This window comes from Alosa sapidissima, chromosome 1, assembly GCF_018492685.1.
Source record: "Alosa sapidissima isolate fAloSap1 chromosome 1, fAloSap1.pri, whole genome shotgun sequence".
NCBI lineage: Eukaryota > Metazoa > Chordata > Actinopteri > Clupeiformes > Clupeidae > Alosa > Alosa sapidissima.
This window is the reverse complement of record NC_055957.1, coordinates 9731634-9753512: the sequence shown is the minus strand read 5'-3', so window position 1 is coordinate 9753512 and position 21879 is coordinate 9731634. Positions and strand designations below refer to the sequence as shown.

General features: G+C 45.0%; 1 protein-coding gene across 1 annotated transcript in view; it reads right to left on the bottom strand.

Moving 5' to 3' along the window:
- Positions 1-362: 362 nt before the first annotated feature.
- The window catches only part of yes1 (YES proto-oncogene 1, Src family tyrosine kinase), a 30052-nt gene continuing 8535 nt past the window's right edge, over positions 363-21879 (bottom strand). Inside the window, exons 2-12 of the mRNA XM_042100990.1 lie at positions 19894-20190; positions 15542-15641; positions 14913-15011; positions 12762-12865; positions 12338-12487; positions 11134-11289; positions 9963-10142; positions 8822-8898; positions 7005-7158; positions 6138-6269; positions 363-3205 (exon numbers count right to left, since the gene is read on the bottom strand). Coding sequence (XP_041956924.1) covers positions 2997-3205; positions 6138-6269; positions 7005-7158; positions 8822-8898; positions 9963-10142; positions 11134-11289; positions 12338-12487; positions 12762-12865; positions 14913-15011; positions 15542-15641; positions 19894-20182 — 1650 coding nt within the window. The 5' untranslated portion in view covers positions 20183-20190 and the 3' untranslated portion in view covers positions 363-2996. The remainder of the gene's footprint in view (positions 3206-6137; positions 6270-7004; positions 7159-8821; positions 8899-9962; positions 10143-11133; positions 11290-12337; positions 12488-12761; positions 12866-14912; positions 15012-15541; positions 15642-19893; positions 20191-21879) is intronic.

Here is a 21879-nt window from a genome sequence, read left to right as displayed (position 1 = left end):
TGTGTAATATATATATATATATATATACACACACACATATATATATATATATATATATATACACACACACACACACACACAGTGAACCATGTTGTACCCTTCAGAATAAATGTGGCTCCATTATCCTGACCGGTGATGGTGCTTTTAGTCGAACATGAACATGGTCTGATGCGGAACAGGACACGCGGACATCAATAAACTATTATCAGTTTCCCCTTCATATCGGCCAAGAGCCAGCGTCTCCTTCCCTCATTAGGGCAACCACGGTTACCCGGTAACCTAGACATTACCACCACCCAGTGTTCTAACCTGTGCTATATATATATGGACAGAAAGGAAAAGTCAACAACCAACCCAGCAGGTAAAAGCATTACATAAAAGTTTATTATTTGTCACTGTACAACTTCTTCAGATTAGTAAGTGTAGCCATCTTGCTCTCCAAGCTGGACTCCCAGGGCTCTGTTCCAGCATCTTCCACTCCATTATTTTGAGAGCTCTAAAAAAACAAAGAATTTAACACCGTAGCCCTTTTGAAAAAATGGGATTATGTCTGGGAAACATGGATGGTAGAAGAACAAAGAGGGCTGATATATGGATCTCTACTAAGATGACATTTCAGCCCTCCCTGAAGACTAAAGTGTCACAGTACAGTCAGACAAAAAAAAAATAAAAATCAAATCCTCCCTCAGTAGGAAAAGTGGTAAATTGGGTTATTTTGACCAAAATGGTGAGACTTGCCCAGTGCATCTCCCATAGGCATCACAGGCTCTGTCTACAGAGACTACAGCACAACACATGTTCCAGTACAGGTAGTAAAAACCTACAGAAAATCCATCTTTGTTCCTTCCGGCAATCCACCTCATACAATTCCACTTTCAACAATGCGTACAGTGCACAGACACAGGAGCTGAACACAAGATGTGACTTGACTCATCCAACTTGAAAACATACCACAGCATTACACAAAAACAAGGAGTACATTTGACATTGGGGAAGCCATTTCACAGCTCTGCAACAATGTGACAAGGCAAGTTCCAACACTTTCTCATAACCTTCTTGCAACCTAGTCACAGATAAAACTTCACAATAGACAAGCCATTTGTAATCCTAAAAGCAGTAACTAAGCTGTAAGCTACAGTATGTTGACTGGTGGTAGACATACTCTAGATGTTGCAGATACTTTTACTTTGCTGATGATGGCAATGAAATCAGGGTGGAATGTGATGGGACAAGGCTGAGGATGTTCCTACCATGATATCTGTGCTTGTTTATGAGCAATGAGATATCCTAGGTGACACAGACCAACTTGAAGTGGGAGTGCAAATGTTTTGTGGCGGAAGCTTTAAGATGAGCTGAGGGTAAACCTACTGGGCTGGGCAACAGCACTGGGCATGTGGTCAACCCCCACTCTCCTATGAACACTGAAGGGTGACCTCTGGTTGGATATGTCTCATCGTTTTGAGATGGGACCAGAGGAACCATATTTAAATTTACTTTTGGCAAATTACATTGAAAACACTGTTTATGGACACTTTTCAAACATTTGTTAAAAAAATGAGTGTGTCCGATAAGCCCATGACCACTCTCTCAGCGATGACACAAAATGGAGGCATTGGGCAACTGGTAAGTACAGAGTCAAGAACATACTAGAAAGATGCAGTGAAATGCAGAAGGACCATGATACTTTCAACGCGTTGGCATCTTCCTACTGTATTGTTGACTCCTCATTGGTCAATTATGTAAATTAACTAAGAATTTAGTGTCATTCAGTTATATGTAACCGGAGATATTAGCTGCAGAATACAATTATACCAAATCAAAATGTCAAAAAAAAAAAGAAGTAAAAATTTAAACATTTTCTGCACAGCCCTTCAACAGTTTTTCTATGATATGATTCAAGTTGTCAAAAAAATCATGAATATTCTTTTTTTTAAATCTGAGAAAGAAAAATCATACAACTTTCTTTTTCTTAAAAATTCACTCATGACTTGCCACCAGTGTAGAAAAAGCAAACACATACAGACACGCAACACTAAATCGCTGCACCTCTATCCCATTGATCACCCTTTTAAAAATCAAATGCATATGCTCTCAAAAACCCATGTCCCACAGTTTATTCAGAATACATTCAAAATGGCTACTGTCCTCACTTGTTCCTTGATTCATTCGACACTTCATCTTTGTCCCTCTCACACATTCTCTCACACACCAGTCGCAAGGACATGATCTCCCATGATCTACCACAGTTATTGGTCACTTGATAAAACTCACTATTGAAACTAAACAGAAGAGAAAGGGAGAAAAAAATTAAATCAACTGAAATGACTACATGACACTGATATTAACCTCGATCTGTCATCTTGTTCATTAATAAAAAAAAAAAAGATTTTACTGTTGTGGAGAAGAAAATACAAAAAAATAGAAACTGAAATAAAGTTTCATAAAAAGTAAGTGTACTTTTGTGCAATTGTGAACCAGCCATTGCTTTTTGTTTCAGAACCCCACACCCTAGTCTACAGCAGACTAATGTTGATAACCACACAATGCGCTGCTTAGTATGACATGGGACAGAGAGAGAGTTGGCTGATCAAAAGGTGTCGAACACAGAGCTTCCTCTCTACAAAACATATTTATCCTCACTCCATCCAAAAACTGCAATGAAATGAATGGTCAGGTGCAACAGACCCTAACTGTACTATGGATAGAGTACAAGGACACCCTTGACAATGACTTTATCCACATGAAACACAAACAAAAATAAAACGAAAGCAAACAAAATAAATCTCCCAAAATTCAAGGACAGGTTAAGTTTTTGGGGGCTGGGGGGGGGGTCTCTGAAGGAGGAAATGTACCACAGCGTCTCAGTGGTTTGGGACCCTGGCTCACGCTACTTGTCTCTATGAACAAGGGGGGGGGGGGGGCTGGCATCACTGCACCAAGCCGCTCTCTCTCCTCCATGTTTGGGGTGGTGGTGGTGACCCCTGCGCTGGGCGCTCTTACAGGTTGTCCCCGGGCTGGTACTGCGGCTCGGTGGCCGTGAAGTAGTCCTCCAGGAAGGACTGGAGGTAGTCGAAGGTGGGCCGCTCGTCCGCATCCTTCTTCCAGCAGTTCCGCATCATCTCGTGCAGGGACTCGGGGCAGCCCTGCGGGCAGGGCATCCGGTAGCCTCGCTCCACCTGCTCCAGCACCTCCCGGTTTACCATGCCTACGGCACACACACACAGACACTCCCTTAGATTACAGCACAGCAAGCTCACAGTGGCATTTCATCTGGAAGTTCTTTTGGTCACAACTGTCCATCATGTGCTGCTTACATGCTGCCTGTCCTGTAATGTCTTATCTGCTCAGTCTTGTTACTATGCCTACCTTGAATTGAGTCGGGGATAAACAGTTATTTCAAGTTTGGGTTTGATTTGGCTTTAGTCAGTTGAATTTTAGAACCTGCAGTGAAAATGGAGCCAAGTGCTACCCTTTACAGACTATCAAACATAGCGGAGCCTAATAGTGGCGCCTCAGTGACGGACTGCTGGCCCCAGAGAGGACACATTAATGACCAGCTCGCTTTAGCCACAACCAAAGCCCAACCTCCAGCAGAGTGTGCACCAAGCCCTTCCCAAGAAAAGACATTCTGCTTTAGTCATCCACAACATCCGCTCTTCGCATCTTCCCAGCTTACAGTGCCATGAGAGACCATCCCCAAAGGGCGCGCAGGAGAGGAAATGAGTGGGAGGGAGACAGAAGTAGATAGAGAGATTTAAGAAAGAAACGACACGAGGGACAAGAAGAGGAAAAACAGAGAGACAGAGGGAGAGAGAGATCTTGGATGCATATGAATGTGCCATTTATGTTGGATGCATATGAATGTGCCATTTTGTACTTCAAGCAGATTTTCTGTGGTTTAAATGTTCGACTTTGGCAATGCAAAGATATTTGTCATGCTAATAAAGCTTACATGAATTAAATTGGAGAGAGAGAGGGAGAGAGAGGGAGAGAGAGAGAGAGAGAGAGAGAGAGAGAGAGAGAGACTGAGGTGACACAAGGAGAGGTGTTTAAGACCATGTGTGTCTGTTCATTACATGTCCACGGGGCCAGTGTGTCCACCCGCTGGGCCCCGAGTCGGCCTCTCTTTGCCCAAACTGCCCACACACACAGGTGTGAAATTTAACTGGCTCGAGGAAGAGCGTTGGTAATAACTAAAGCCAAGTGGGCTCGGTAGGAGGCAAACATCATCTACGGCGCAGGTCTGGGGTGCCTCTGGCGCTCTGGCACCTCTCTAAGGACGGCGGCATGGTGGCCACAGATGGCAGTAAACAAGCCGGTGCCCACCGGCCCTGGCCTCTGCCAGCCAGATGGTCCCGTTCAGAGTGTGCCATTGTAGGAGTGCCCCATGGTTTAACGACACTCTGAGCACCGCCACAATAGGCCAGCAGGGGGCCCCACAGACAAGAAGAGGGGGGGGTGGGGGGACACAGCAGGGGAGCAACAGATAGAAGGTGGCGAGAGAGAGACCGAGAGAGGGAGAGAGAGAGAAAATGAGGAGGGGGAGGGGGAGCATAAGAAAGAATTGAAGAGTGGGGAGAGAGAAGTATAAGGTCTAGAGAAAAAGCTCGAAATGGGGGAAGATTGGAGATTTCGCCATCAGCATTGTACCATGAATGTCAAGATGTGTTAGCTCTGTAGATGTTTTAAAGCTGCAGTTGGCAAGTTTGACAGATTGAGGGGACTTTAATGAGGGGATGTTTAATGTTTACAACTCGCATGCCCCTTCCCCACTACCACAGAGCACCCGCTCATCGAATTTGTGCTCCAATGCCCACCAGACTACACCAGATCTCACAGCCCTGCTCTGATTGGACCAGAAGAACAGGGAGCTGTGGATTTTTGCAAAACAAACAACAGGCTTTAGATGGAGGTAGAAGTGCGGGTTTTTTTCTAAAACAGGCTGATTTATGTTGTTCTGTCAGAGCATAGTGTCAGTTTCAGTAAATATGATGAAAAAAATCTTGCCAACTGCAGCTTTAATACAGAGGTGGTGAACCTGCGGCTCGCGAGCAGCATGCAGCTCTTCTCTTGTGCGGCTCGCCACTGCTCAAATATGCGCTCACTTCTCCTTGGGCTTAAGAGTGTTTTTTATTTTTGAAATATGTTTCAGATAAATCAAAATGAATTTCATTATTTGACAATACAGCCAATAGTTAGGCTACCAATTATTAGATTAAAATAATGTTACCGTCATGTGATGAATAGGAATCTAGTCCCAAAAGAAACATGAGCAGACGCATACTAAGCTAAGCGCAAATCAAAGAACACAGGACATTCAGAAGGAGGATTGGTCATTTTTGTAGCGTGTCTGTAAAAATAACACCATAAAAAAAATCTGCTCTACACGTTAGTTTGGTTACTTGGTATGCCAGACTTAAATGATGCATAAAGCTTCAAACCTGAAAATTTCCCAAGAGTTTTCCAAAAGACACTGACCTTCGCAAGGACAAGTTAGAGGTTTTTTAATGGCTATTTAAATGTCAGTCAGAGAAGCAGATTTATTTTCTTTTTCTTCATTTTCATTTAGAAAATTACCTGAACACGGTCACATTGGCATCATATCAGTTGCTATATTGGAGCATCACTCTTGCTAATAAGTCAGTCAGTCAGTGAGGGGGAATTTGTGATGTGTCTCAGGTATTTTTGCTGCTACTCGTTCCTGAAAATGATCATTTGTAGCATCTGCCAAGTGTCTCACTCTAAATGGAAAAGAGAAGAGCTATAAATTGTAACCGATATCTCATTAGGCGTAGGCCTATCAGTCACTGTTGCTGTTGTAGGCCTAGTGTGGGCATCTTTTTTGTTGTGTGGCTCTTTTAAGAGGTGTGGAATTTTTTTTGGCTCGTCATGCTGGACTGGTTAGCCACCCCTGTTTTAATAGGCAGTTTGGGAAGGCAGAGTGGTCTGATTTAAACCCATCAGCCATGCTATGAATTTTACGTCCTGTTGACAGGTGTTGACTCCTAACAGAGATTAATTGCATACTTGTCATTGAATGTCATTAAACATGTTATTTCATGACCTACATGTAGAAAGGCCAGCTGTCTCATCAAGCTGACCATCTGACAGGACTACGCTACCCAGAAGCCACTCACCTGGGTATGGCACTCTGCCCTTGGTCACCAGCTCCGTCAGCAGGATGCCAAAGGACCAGACGTCTGACTTGATGGTGAAGCGACCGTACAGGGCGGCCTCAGGGGCCGTCCACTTAATGGGGAATTTGGCTCCTGTGAGAGGCGAGAGATTAGGGTGTGATTTCTTAGTGTTCACTGGGCGCAACGTCCATTAATACAGAAGGATCAGAGAGCTCAACAGCTACCTAGATATCTTCAGGATAGTATTTTTTGGTTGTTACATTTTATATTTTGGACATATAAAAATGATAAAACAAAAATGAAGCAAAAAATAATTGCATCAGGTTATAAAAGGCTATGAGAAAGCCTGTTCTGGCCACCCTTGTTCTGTTTGTGTAACCAAACAACAACAATACAAACACTACTAACTCGAGCACTATATTTTGCAAGAATTTTAAAAATGATTTGAAATATATTGACAGAAACAGAAAATGCAGAGAACAGTAGCCACATAAATACTACTTGTTCTTTTCAAAATGTAATACATCAAATCTCCAGCAGGTGTCAGCAGAATTCAACGCTAAATAGAAAGAGTGGGAGAAGGAGTGAGCCAAGACTCTCCCTACAAACACACTAACATGGCAACGGACTGCAATACTAGCATCAAACAACTCTTATTCAACAATATAGTGGTTTAGCCCATGTGTTTTTGTGAAGTTTGCTCCACGGGGAATGAGAGTGAGTGTGTGTGTCAGTGTGTGCGCGTGTGTGTGTGTGTGTGTGTGTGTGTGTGTGTGTGTGTGTGTGTGTGTGTGTGTGTGTGTGTGTGTGTATACGTGTGTCATGCATGTGCGTGTCCTAACATGACATCATGAGCATGGAGGTAACCTTGTCTGGCGGTGTATTCATTGTCTTCGATCAGTCTGGCCAGGCCAAAGTCAGCGATCTTGCACACGAGGTTGTCCCCGACGAGGATATTAGCTGCCCGCAGGTCTCTGTGGATGTAGTTCATCCTCTCGATGAAAGCCATGCCGTCTGCAATCTGCAACAGAAGGAGGCCAGTCGTTAGGACCTCAGCCTGCCAGCCTTCATTAGTGGAGGCAAGCTAAACCCTCTGCCCAGTCTTAAAATGGTATTGCCAGGATCTACTATCGATATCCTCTGGGTTATTCAATGAGTATCAGTTTACTGGGCAATTACAGATGACATTTATGCAATATACTGATGACATTAATATCAGACAACATAAATAAATGTCAGTACAACTTTGTAATGAAAGCAAAATGTAATTTGTAAGTGGTGAGGAGTATAATTCAATTCTCAAGAGGAACAATCACTTCTCTGGGAAATACTATCCATGCTAAAAGAAGCCATGCAGTTGTTGGTTCAGCTAGTGAGCACACTCTTTACATCAACCTGACTTACACCTGTTTAGTCTCCACAAATCAGATAGAGTGTGCTTCAATTGTCTCTATGAAAAAATATCCTTAAAGACTGGCCAGCCAGCCCAGTGGTTCTTTGTGTAACTCTTATTAAAAGTAATCCATATGGAGCATATGTAGCTTGTGAACATGAGCAGAGAGCCGTTGTTTGTAGTGCATTTTTGAGAGTACACAGCAAAATCTGCAGGCAATTTGGGAGCAGTGGCCTGGCCTGCCCCCATCCCCATCCCCTCACGCCTTCATCTATGCCTGCTCCATTTCATTCCATTAATGGCTTAAAGAGTGCTGACAATTAGCCTGAGCAGGTGGTTAAACACTCGGCCGTGGGATAAACCTCAGGGACAGGGCCACTCAGACACGGCACTCCCTGCCAAGCCCCAGACGCACTGCATAACACTGCATAGCACTGGACTGCACTGCACTGCCACCAATTCTCAATGAGTGGCTGGTGAGGAGACAAAGAAGAAAAAAAAAAAAAAAAAAACACCACAACAAAACGGAACTGTGACGGTGACACGTTTTTAGCTAAGCACTTAATTATGCATCTTTCCGGCAGAAAGATTACGCAAATGGTGGTGGTAGTGTGTGGTGGTGGTGGGGGGGGGGGGGTTTAGGGAGGCTTCAAACTGTTGACTAAATTTGTACAAGGAGGACTGAGAGCAGAGTTGGCGCTCAGCTCAGTTAGATGACGGGGGCTCAGTGTGGAAGATGCATGGCGGAAGGAGGGGGGGGGGGGGGGGGGGGGGGGTGGCAGGAGAGGACTGCTTAGAGAGCACCTCACAGAAGCAGTTCGACACATTAAGGGGGAAGTGGCCTTGAAGGAGCGCCAGTTAAGTGCTCCAAAGCATTACACACAGAAAGGAGGACAAGAGCGCTGTGGAGAGTGCTCAGGGGAGGGGGCAGGAAATGTGTGTGAGAGAAGGAGGGAGAGGACTAGTGGGAGGAGCAGAGAGAGAGAGGGAAGGGGACAGGCTGAGACATGAAAGGAGGGAAAGGTAAAAGCCCAAGATGCACCACTTTGTATTCTTTTTTGTTTTTTTAAGAAATGAGGAGAGACAAGGAGGAGAAGCCAACAAAAAGAATCTTGTGAAGTTCAATCTCACCTTGCTCTACTAAAGAAATGTCACATGCAATGATGCAGACACTTCTAACGATCACATGGGACATGGCGCAGGCGCACACACACACACGCGCACGCACACACGTCATACCCACCCACACAGACACAAACATTAGCCTCAAGGCTTGCTGTTGCTGTCCTACCTGTGCGGCCAAGTCCACCAGCTGAGGCAGCTTTAGATATTTGCCCTCTCCCTCCTTCAAGAAGTCCAGCAGACTCCCTGCACAACACATAATCACACACCATTAGAAACAAAGACTCACAATAATATGGACATCCTTTTCACGATCAGCTCAGATGGGGGGGAGGCATATGGAGTTTTCCCCCACATGGGCCCATTTGAATTGTTTTTCCAACCCATGCGTGCAAGTTTGGTTTTGGCGCTAGGGAGAGACTACCATGTGTGTTGAGAGGAATGTGACTGCTGACATTACAGCAGACAGAGCTTATTTCCCACCGAGGCATAGTTCCCAGGAGCCTTAAAGGACAAGCATGGGACTGTAAACTTAACCCCTATCTGCTACAAATGGCAGCAAATGGTCGCTCACAACAGAATCATTTCTACGTGTTTAAGTACTGTTACAAAAGACAGAAGAGACATTTATTGGAAACGACCACAAATTCCTCACTTGAATTCCTACAAATGCATTTGTAAAGTGATACCATAGACGAGAAATACAAAGTGCATTTTTGGCTTAAAACATACTTGATTTTCTCTAGTGAATTCCCCTAACACTTAGATCTGTGGTGAAACTGACCTGAGAGGCCTGCTGATCACATTCATGCTACTCTAGTATCTATGTGATGTGAGATGTGAGATGTGAGTTGTGAGTTATCACAGTTACAAGCTGAAGTGTAGGTGTTAAGTGTACAGAGGAAGTGTTAAAGGCACAGAGGGTGGTTCGGCTGTTGTTTGAAGACGTCAAGCGCAATCTTAATTTCACAAACATCCCCAAAAGATTGCATGATCTGCAAAAGCATAAAAAAAGTGGCCTTCTAAAGTAGCGACATCAGAAGAATGTAACCAATCATTGTCAAAGGCAGGTGCTAATCAAATTCATGGAAGCATCACATGACTGGTTGGAAAGGCCAAGAAGGGAGGGGAGGGGGGGGAAGGGAGGAGGGGGGGGGGGGAAGGGAGGAGGGGGGGGGGGGGAAGGGAGGAGGGGGGGGGGGGAAGGGAGGAGGGGGGAGGAGGGAAGGGTGGTGCGGAGCGTCCTCGTGTCTGTTGGGTGTCGTGTCTGTTGGGTGTCGTGTGCTATGTCCAGGGGATGTGCGGCGCACCTTTGCCCATGTACTCGGTGACGATGTAGATGGGCTCCTCGGACACCACGGCGTAGAGGGGCACCAGCTTGTCGTGCCGCAGCTTCTTCATGATCTGGGCCTCCTGCAGGAAGGCTTCTGGGGACATGGTGCCCGGCTTCAGGGTCTTAATGGCCACCTTGGTTGTGCCGTTCCAGGTGCCTGCACAGATTTAGTGATTACAGGATTCCCATCAGGTTAAGATGCAGATGTACTGTACAGGGTGAGGTGCAGAGAGACTGATCACATGGCATGGGATACGGGATGGGACCAGTTCTATAGCGAGTAGAGAGAGCAGTGCTTGAATACTAATACAATATTTCTAAGTAGACTGTGTGAATCACCATGTAAAAAAAATTAAGAAGCAATGTAAAAATACAAAATAAACAAACACAGACAATAAACAAAGGCAACATAAAAGCACACATTTGTCCATCAGGTCCACCAAAACCCTCCTGGAGGAGTGCAGTGCTGGCCTTGCGTAAGTATAGGTGCTGGCAGGTCGGGGCGTGCAGCTCCAGGCTCTTTGAAGAGCGTGATGAAAGGGGGCAGGGCGCTCGGCGTGCCACATTAGCTAGCAGCGAGCCCCGAGCGCCAGTATCTGAACCTGCAATTACCCGCCGGGGGAAGCCAGGCAGAGTGACATGAGAAGTGTGCCACCACGCACAAGCACAAGCTGCCTGGGGAGACTGTGTTTGGTTGTTTGTTTATAAGTGGAAGCTAAGCTGTCACCTGGATTGGACCATGTGTATGTGTGTGTTTGTGTTAGCGTGTGTGTGTGTGTGTTGCTAGCAGCGCAGCTTGGCTAATTTGCGTGCTAAGGAGGAGCTGTTGGTGCTGATGAGTTTGCCCATGCATGTGGCATGTGTGTGTGTGTGTTTGTGCTAGCATGTGTGTGTGTGTGTGTGTGTGTGTGTGTGTGTTAGCATGTGTGTATGTGTGTGTGTGTTAGCATGTGTGTGTGTGTGTGTGTGTGTGTTGCTAGCAGCGCAGCTTGGCTAATTTGCGTGCTATGGAGGAGCTGTTGGTGCTGATGAGTATGTACGTGGCATGTGTGTGTGTCTGTCCACATTTCTTGGAGCACTGCTTGGCGTGCTAAGGAGAATCTTTTGATGCTAATGTGTGTGTGTGTGCGCGCGCCAGGGGCTCTTACCCATCCACACCTCTCCGAAGCAGCCCTGTCCCAGCTTGACCTCCAGCCGCAAGGACTCCCGTGGGATCTCCCAGGCGTCCTTGGCCAGGCCCTGGGTCTGGGGCTTCACTGTCGGGCATACAGTTGTCAGCCTGTGGCACAGGCCATCGGCATGCTCTGACCGAAGGGAAGGGAAGAGAGAGAGAGAGAGAGAGAGAGAGAGAGAGAGAGAGAGAGAGAGAGAGAGAGAGAGAGAAAGAAAGAGAAAGAGAAAGAGAAAGAGAAAGAGAGAGGGAGAGGGAGAGAGAGAGAGAAAAGAAGGGAGAGAGCAATTGCAGGAGTGAGGGAGAAAGAGAGAGAAAAATGTTGAGTAATAGTGGCACTTAAGTAAATGAGATCTAAATGATCATTTCAGTTCCAAATGAATTGTTCGACTTGGCAAGCATGCTGGGGAAAGAGAGGCTGAAAAAGATCTGCATAAATCACAAACAAACAAATTTAGCCAATTGACTTCCCCATCACTAGCCTTGGGCCTCACACAATCCAAGACTATAATTTTGTTAATTACAATGTTTGTAGGCGTGTATGTCAGAGAGCCGGCTGTCCCACTGGTCATTCCTATGCAGCTAGCGCTGGGATAATAACAGGAGCTAGTTCTGTGGGGGGATGGGTGTGATTTCAGTTACACAAGATATGCAAACAGCAGGCATTAACGCATGGCTGGAGAAAAATAAAGCCCTCCGGAGAGGAGTCAAGGTGTCTGAAATGATGACAAGAAATGACATGTAGCTCTAGGCCATGAAAGCCCTCCCATGAAAAGCCTCTCTGGACAGAGCACCGTGTCGGATGGAGCTGAGCACATGTGGGGCCGCTGATTAGGTGGCGTGCTTTGGGCTCAGCCCTCATTCCCACTTGAAAGCTCCGAGGCAGAGTCGGACTTCGCTGAGCCCCATTAAGAGGAGTTCAAACGGCTCGTCGGATGCCTGCTGTGGCATTCTTCATTCGACTCGCCTCTCGGCAGATGTGGGGCACCTGTTCCTGCCACTCCGAGAGATGAGTCACCCCTCACTGGAAAGACTGGGGTCTGCCTCCACCGTGTGTGTGTGTGTGTAGCGACAACAAAGCATTTCCCTGTGAAATCCTCCTAATAGGTACTGAACGTCAGGCCAATATGACTGTCTGTAACTGCAGTATGTAAAAGCCTAGAGTGTGTGGTGTGCTGTACCAGTATAATGCTTCACGAGTTTCTGTAGTGTGTCAAACTGGGCTCTGGTAGTGATGTAGTAGCCTCCGTTGTCCAGCTTGCGGATCTTGTAGTGTTTCACATTGTCCCCCTTCACCTCGTCCCAGTCCCGTATGGACAGCGAGAACGCTCCTAAGGGCGAGAAAGGAAAAGGGCTCAGAAAAACACATAACTTTAGCAAAATATCCACTCACGGAAAAATACTAAATATATTTAGGATACCAATTTTATTTAAAGATATAACATATAAATACACTAACATATAACAGGTAAATACACTGTAGACAGTGCAACATGTACTGAATGTGTGTATGCGCGCACGCACGCGCATGTGTGTGTGTCCGCACGTATATCTGAGGTGATGCATCAGTGGTGTGAAAATGGGCAGCAGGTGTAACTTTCTCACCTTTCGTCGTCTCGCTCTCTCGCGCCAGGAAAGTGCCTCGCTGGTTCCCAGGGACTAGGAGCAGTCTCTCGGCGTCCTTGCGGCCCATCTTCCCAAAGTACCATCTGTGGAGGCATCAGAAGCAGGCCAAAGGGTGAGCACCAGCTTCAGCCTCAGCCATACGCCTCTAGTGACAGCTAACTGCACCGACTCACGGCTTAAGAGTCTTGAGAGGTGGCAGTCTGGCTAACTAACCAGAGGTCTGACGGCTGGCAAGTGTGTGTGTGTGTGTGTGTGTGTGTAGATGTCTCAATGAGTGGGACCGTGGCTTATGCCAGGGCCAAGTGGGGAAGGCTTGTAAAACTCACTGTTATCACACATAAGGAGTGTGGACTGATTTCCCCTGTGCTCATGAGTCACGATGGCACTGCTCATGAGGAGGAAACGGAGGGAGGGAGGGAGGGAGATAATGATGGAGGGAGACAGAGACAGGTGTGAAGAGAGTAAAAGAGAATGAGAGAGAGAGAGAGAAGGGGGGGGGCAATCAAATTATACTGCTTACTGTTTTATTGTGAACTAAAACAGTTCTTGTTTTTTCATTTAGATTTTTGACCTTTTTCCTAGGCTGCAAGAAAAGTTTTTCATTTTCCATCATTTGTTCTCATACCTGCGTTTAAGGTCCGATATACTCTCAGTTATCAAATCCCCTTCTTTCCAATCTTTCCATTCTTCTCTTTTCCATTTAAAGTGAGACACTTGGCAGATGATACAAACGATCATTTCCAGGAAGCAGTAGCAAGAAACAAAACTATCCGAGACACAACACAAAATCCCCCTCATTGAGCAATGCTCCAATATAACAACTGATATGATGCTAATGTGACCGAAAAAGAAAACTCTGCTTCTCTGACTGACATTTAAATAGCCTACCTTTACCTTGTACTTTCAAAGGTCAATGTCTTTTGGAAAACTCTTGGGAAATTTTCAGGTTTGAAGCTTTATGCACCAGTTAAGTCTGGCATACCAAACTAACATGTAGAACAGTTTTTTTACAGTGTTATTTTCACAGATACGTTATGCTACAAAATGACAAATCCTGAATGTCCTGTGTTCTTTGATTTGCGCTTAGCTTCAGGCTACGTTTTCCTGATTGCAACAGTAGCATTAAACCTGGCCAGTATCAAGAAACAAATGTGTCTGCTCATGTTTCTGTTTTGGGGCTAGATTCCTATCCATCACGACGCTAACATTATTTAAATCTAATAATTGGTAGCCTAACTGTTGGCTGTAATGTCAAATAATGAAATGCATTTTGATTTATCTGAAATATATTTCAAAAATAAAAAAAAATGTTTAAGTCCAAGATCTATTTAATAGAGTGATGTGATTATGCAATAAGATTACATGTCACAACATTGTGCAAAATTGCCAGATTTTTTCTGTTATGAGTGCTACATAATTAATCTGATAACAGGGCCCTGTGATGAATGGACAGAAACTATTGAAACTGTAAAATACACACATTTGGTAGTAGATCAGAAATCTTAATATGAGACAAATATTCTACAAAGTTGCTTAATAAAGGGCTTGTGATGTGGTTGGGTAAAATATATTTTCCCAAAATGTTTTCCACATTCCAGAGACGTCAAGGTTTGTTCAAGTTATCCAGGTTGAGCGGGAACCCCAACAAGAAAGAACAGCGCAGGCCAAGTGAGCCGCAGCAAAGGTAACAAGCAGAGGAGAGAGCCAGAGTTATCTGGAGAATAACAGACAGAAATCAGACCACAGGAGAGAGGACAGAGGGGGTTAGAATGAGAGAAAGGGTGTGTGAGACGTAGAGATGGGAAGAGATAGACGGAGATCTGTGTGGCAGTGGGACAGCGCACCCGGGCAGTGGGAGCGCAGGCGGGGCATGGGGGCATCAGGGTGGGGCAGAGTGCTAATGGAATGCCCGGTGTAATCTCAGAGCCACAGAAAAAAAACCCTTTTGTATTCCAGTCATGCGTTGGTTTTTCGGCCTGCTTGTCACTGCTGCCACCGTCACCCGGCCCTCTATTCGTGTGACCGCCCACATCATGCTCACATAATTACTGCTAGGAGCAGGCAGGGAGGCCAGCCGATTGGTCGGGGGGATATGGGGGGGGTGTAGAGCAGGAGTGTCAGGGTGCTTACTCTTCCGCCTGGATGGAATCGGCTGGAGCCACGTAATTGCTGGGAATGTAGCCCTTCTTCCCCGTGTTGATAGAACGCGCCTCCCACCAGTCGCCCTCTCTGTTCAGAAGAAAGGGGGGGGGAGGGAGAGAGAGAGAGAGAGAGAGAGAGAGAGAGAGAGAGAGAGAGAGAGAGAGAGAGAGAGAGAGAGTGTCACACTCACAGGTCACTTAAAAGCATTCATGTTAGTAATACACTAAACCATTTCGGTATTATAAGATGGGTCAGCAAGAACAAAAAAGACTACGCTCCGAAGAAATAAACAAAGCACACAGATTACAAACGTGTCACACAATTCAGCTGACAATTTGTTTATTTCAGACAATTTGTGTACTCTGTTTATTCCAAACTAGGTTGCCCCGTGACCAGATGGCCCATTAAAGCAAAAGGCATTAACCCAGACAGATTTCATCCACATCAGGCCCGAAACACAACGACGGATTAAAAACAAGCATTACAGTCCAGGCCCATCCCATTCCGGCTGCTAGATCATCTCCCAAACACATGGAGTTGTGCAATCTGCGTGCTGGTCTAAACAATAGGTCTGCTGGGGGCAGAGGGTGTGCGTGTGAAATGGCGTCCAGACTTACGTGTTGTTGATGATCTGAAAGCGGTCTCCCTTCTTAAATGAAAGGTCATCTGACGTCCTGGCTTCATAGTCGTATAAGGCCACAAAGAATGTCACACCACCTACAGAAAATCATCAAAACTGCGTAATTAAAAAAGCGTAATTACATCTTGTCATGTCAGACATACAAACAGCATCATGACTACGAGAGCTTGTTTATCAAAAAGAACCAAAAAAAAAAAAAAAAGAGCTCCATATAAAGCCTCAGCTACTGTTGATTCAGTGATCAGAATCTTCAGGATGTTTACTCAGTATGTGTCTACCTCACATCCCCAGTGTACTCTATTATACAACTTGTAACAATTTTGGTGATAAACTTTCCTGATATGAGCCGCAAAACCCACGTAAGGCCAGATATCCACAAACCCTGCCAAGGGGACCCTTGATCATTGCCGTTTTCTCCTCGAATCAGCACTGCTGCTTTGAGCTTAATTTTCACAAAGAACTGAATTGGCTTTGAAACCTCTTCAGTAGATTTGCTGATCATTCCAATTCACATGAAGGCCAAACAAACACTGTCCAAGTGATGCCCAGACAGGTGCGGTGCTACTCACCTGGCTAACTGGGGCAGCCGTGGCCTACTGGTTAGCGCTTCGTAACCGGAGGGTTGCCGTTTTGAACCCCGACCAGTAGGCACGGCTGAAGCGCCCTTGAGCAAGGCACCTAACCCCTCACTGCTCCCCGAGCGCCACTGTTGTTGCAGGCAGCTCACTGCACCGGGATTAGTGTGTGTTTCACCTCACTGTGTGTTCACTGTGTGCTGAGTGTGTTTCATTAACTCACAGATTGGGATAAATGCAGAGACCAAATTTCCCTCACGGGATCAAAAGAGTATATATACTTATACTAACTGCACTCCAGTGGGTATAAATGGGAAAGAAGAGTGCACTGGACGGCTCAGGTACTATGCTATGCATCAATGACCCTGTGTATTCAGAGAGAGGGAACTCTGTGACGTGTGTGATGATGACTTGATCTTACAGTATTTATGTGGTGCTGTGCTGGGAAGTGTGGTGTTGAGTTGTGTTCATCTCTGTAACTTTGCTGTGGGCTTGAACATGTCGTCTCTACGAGCTGGACTGCAGCAACATGCCAGGACAGTCCGTGGAGATGCACGCTGGGCGCTGTAGTGTTAATCTGCTGGGAAAAGCTATGATGTGCTGTGCTATGCTTTCCTCTGCAGGGGGAGATTGAATGGCTGGGATTAGACCTAACCAGCCCTGCGGGACTAGATTATCCGTGAGATGGGGGGCCGCAGCCTGTGGCGGTTATAACCTTTATCCCAGAACTGGAGGCATATTACATGCACTCACTGACTTCTACTCCACTTCCAGGAATAATAATAATAATAATAATAATAATAATAATAATAATAATAATAATAATAAATCTTTATTTATATATCACTTTTCAAAACAAAGTTACAAAGTGCTGTACAATATCAACATAAATGAAAATGGAAATAAGACATAATAATAGATTTCATAAGAAACTTAAACTTAGGATAATTAGATTTGATACCAGAAGCCGTAGTACTGCCAACCTCATTTTACAGGTAAAATCAGCACCTTGGAATTGCAAATTACAATTACGAAGTGACAATCGTTTCTCTCTACAGCGAAACGTATGTAGTATGTGCCAACATCATTCTTATGCCACAAAAGACTATTCTTACCGGGACAGGCCTAGTTCTCGCAGTTCACGCTCAGTCCATATATTTAAAAAAAGGCTTTAACCCATCTTAACCTGAAGCTCTAGGCCCATCTTTCAACTACCAAAGTGCACATGGATTGTGAGATTGTGTGGCAAACACCGTTTTTACCTTTCACAGATCAAAACACACAGAGTTTTAAAATGACCCTTCACCTCACCAGCGAAGTGTTTCCAATAAGCAGCAATAGATAAGAAACAGACTGCCCAGTCTCTGGTGAATGTTAAGGCAACACTAAAAATAAGACATCCTCATAAAAATAATCTGAAAGGCATGGTTAGGTTGGTTGGTTGTTGTGGTTGTTGTATTGAGTACCGGGTCTTCTGTGCTTAGCGGGTTACAAACAAAGGTCAGCTCACGGCCACAACACCATGGCGTGTCACAAGTTACTAAGGATTAGGATTCGGGGTGGCAGCAGGACAACTCAGTCGGGAGTACAACCCCAGACTAGAGAAGCATTGGATACAACCCCAGACTAGAGAAGCATTGGATACAACCCCAGACTAGAGAAGCATTGGATACAACCCCAGTTCAGGGGAACACAAACCCAAAGAAGGCTACGGGAACAGACTGTGATATAACTCTTGGTCACCTTGTGAGCCCCACACAAGGAACAGTATGCCCAATAGGAACACAACACAGGGTACAAACAATAGCTTTCCCTACAATTTCCAAACAATAGCTTTCCATAATGAAAAGACATACAGTAACAGTGCTATATGACAGAGTAGCCTAGAAATCTAGACGCACCCTAGCGGCAGCAAATTACATTTGCTTCTAGGGCTAGTCTAGCAACTCTCTGTTGGCTTGTGAGCTCGAAAAATTAAACTTCTATCAGGCCAATCAAATCGTGTATAGAGTCGTTAGGCGGGCTTAACATAATGATTGATGGCAGAGTTGCAATGGTTTGGCTTGAATTCCCTGCTACTTGAAAACAAAGAAGATGGATGTTGCGGTTGGCCAACAGTGTGACACGAGTTAAGCTTGTTTTAAGATGGCAAAAGTTTGAACTAGCCAACTAGCTCCGCTGGTGGGAAACCGCATGGGACTCAACGGTGTCCTATTGCGTGCAGAGGGAATTTGAAAGACAACCGATTATCCCGCCCCTCGGACTGAGCACTGCGAACGGTGAGTGCCCAGACCCTACATTTTAATGTGGGTCTGGCTCGTCAGGCTAACAACAGAGGCTTCCAGGAACCACAATAGTGACCCAACTATGAGGCCTGAGGTGTCTTGCATCCTCCTCTCATACTCACGCGCCTGGTGTAGCTCATACCTTAGTGTAACTGAAGCGTTCCGTTCGCAACGCGTAAAATCCATTTTAGATGAATGGTCTATTTTTTTCGAACGTACGCCCCACTGTCACGTCTGGTGTAGCTACTTCCATTGATTATAATTGAAGCTAATTGTTGCGGCAGACACAACGCGAACGGAACGCTTCAGTTACGCGCCTGGTGTAGCTCAGCCCTAAGGAACCACAATAGTGACCCAACTATGAGGCCTGAGGTGTCTTGCATCCTCCTCTCATACTCACACTAAGGATCCATAATATAACACGCATGCAAAAAAGTCAGCTACCTTGGCATGATGGATAAAAGACATCAGTGTAAGTAAACATACATCCATGGCGTACATAACAGGGATGGAAATTGGCACATGCCAGCGAAATGCTGGCAAAACCTAAAAGTGGCTAGTAGGCTGTATTTCAGATACAAAATAATGAATTACTTTGTGTTAATTATATGCAATTTCAAGCCCATAACATTTGTTGTCACATTCAGCAATCGTCTCCTCAGGACTGCTAACTGCCCATTCCGTGAACACACTGTGTAAAAAAAACTCTGCCTGTCCCCCAAACGAAAAAACAAAAACCTACATTGAATAACTGACTGGGAATACTGAAGGTAGGGGTGAGCTACCTCTCTGGTATGCTTTGTTGGGTCCTTGGTTAAAATATAATGTACCTTTATTTGCACAAAAGCATCTGCTAATGAATGTAAACATAAAAATAAACACAAACAAACATGACTTCTTGAAAAATCCCTGACTGTGCCTTTAATTTCCACCCCTGGTACATAATGACTCAAGTGGCTTGGGGAGCCGTTATCAGTAAACAGCCAAATACAACACAGCACTCACAATACCACCTGCAGTCTGGCATTCTAGTATATCTATTGGACACACTCATTGTCAACTGTTAAACCAGCTTTCCCTTCAGAATCCAAAACAGACTTCACAGCTTCAGAAAATATGTACATACCAAAATTTATTTTGGCCTGCATTTTATGAAATTGCAGTCTGAAAATTGAAGTTTGTGTTGTTTTCATCCAGTTCTCAAGGCTTTCCATATGGCCTTGTAGTTCTCAAGGCTTTCTATATGGCCTTGCAGTTCCTTGCAGTTCTCAAGGCTTTCCATATGGCCTTGAGTGATCTGCAGCCCAGAACCCCAAACACAGACCATTTGGCTACATCAAGAAAAATGAAAAATATTTTTACTTCTGTGTGTGTGTGTGTGTGTGTGTATGTATGTGGCTAAGAAGGGTGAACTTCTACACTAATACACAGCAATGCCTCCACATGGAGATGCCCAACACACCACTCACCTGTGACAACACCTGGAAAGGGATTGCTCACAGCAACCGTGGAGAAGGAGGACGACGCCCCACCGAATGGAGTGATGACGTTGGAGTTGGAGGAACCTCCAAAGGGGGTGAGGACACTGGGGTGACTGTTGTAGCTGTTGACAGGGCCCTTGAGGGCCGGCGACTGGCCCATCTGGGTGGGGTCTGGACCATAGTGGCCCATGTGTGGGCTCAAATTGGTGGAGTTGGAGTCAGCGGGCCGGTACTTTGTCCCAGGGCCCTTGTCCTCTTTGCTCTTGACACAACCCATAGTCAAGCCTGAGTGAGAGAAAGGGAAGACCATTAGGGAGAAGACCACTAAATGGAAACTGAACTAAAGCACTGAAAAACACCAGCAGCAGGGGCTTCAGACATGTCACCAGCTGTGACTAGTAAAACACACCTGGGTTGAGTTAAACAGGGGCAAAATGTTGCAAAGTTTTTGATGGAACTTAAAGGAGAATTCTGGTGTGATATTGACCTAAAGTGTGTTGAAACATGATACCAAGTGTGAACGTATGTCTCATAGCCCATCTCGGCTTGTCCCCTGCACTCCAAAATCTGGCGCTAGTTAGCCGATGCTACCAACAGCTTTTTCAAATGGTGGTGCTTCGGCATCGGGCTAGCCATGCAAATAAATCACTGTTTTACACCATTTACGAGGCTCAATGTATCTCCACACTTCATTGGTAGACTTCCGTGGGCCCTGACATTTAAAACGAGACATTGAGAACTTTGAAAAAGCACTGGTAGTTTACTTACAAGACGATTTATGCAGACAGTATCTTCACGAAGTTTAGCGTTTGCAGCCATCTTGAATTTAGTCACGATAAGTCGAGCGACAAGTAAGAATGAACAGGTATGATAAGGGATCAGATTCCAAAAATAATTCAGTGGAAATGCATGGATTTAGTAGCAGCAACTGGAATCCATGCATTTCCACTGAATTATTTTTAGTGATGTGGGCAAGTATATGTTTCATTTCTTTTTTCCATTTTCCATTTGTATCTTTCATCTGTAAATAACTTTAGATGGACACAATGTGCACACTCCCTTTTTAATATGGCAGGTTTTGTGTACACATCATGCTGATAAGATAGCATCTCGTCACACGTACCAGATGGTAAAGAAAACAGCTCAAAGCCTGTTGGACATCAGTGTACACTTTTTCTCTTTTGTATAAGTATAGACACTCTTTTGATCCCGTGAGGGAAATTTGGTCTCTGCATTAATCCCAATCCGTGAATTAGTGAAACACACTCAGCACACAGTGTACACACAGTGAGGTGAAGCACACACTAATCCCGACGCAGTGAGCTGCCTCCTACAGCGGCGCTCGGGCTTCTCACTTCCTAAGCATTTACATAATATTGTTAAATTAGGAGGTGCAGGTAAACATGCCCCTTTCCCAACTTCGTTGAGACGTGTTTCTGGAATCAAATTCAAAATGAACATATATTTTCCAAAATATAATCGGAAAGACAAAAATTCAGCAATTCATGCAAATGCTAAACTGTTAAATACTGTCCTCAAAGAGTTAACTCTTGTGAAGTTGCTGTCTAGATTTGCATGTACGAAAACCATTTATTGAACATTCTGACTACACAACTACCAGATTGTCCAAATGGGTTTGGGATGGAGAGAAAGACCATCTTTGAGATGTGACAAGTAAATGTCATACACCATGCACAACATGGCCATACACCATGCACGTCTCCATGCACAACAAGTTGTTAAGTGTTACGCTTTGCATTTAGCTTTCTGGAATACCTCTAGGAAACAGAGGAGGCAATTGTTTACACAACCACAATAATCCAGCATATGTTCTGAAGTCCAGAGATCCTGTCAAAACACACACCCACACATGCACACACACGCCCCATTGAAACATATGTTCTTCGGTGAAACCTGAACCCCAGACACATCAGTGTTAGGAGAAGGATGTTTGTCCTGCTCGTGTTGAATTTG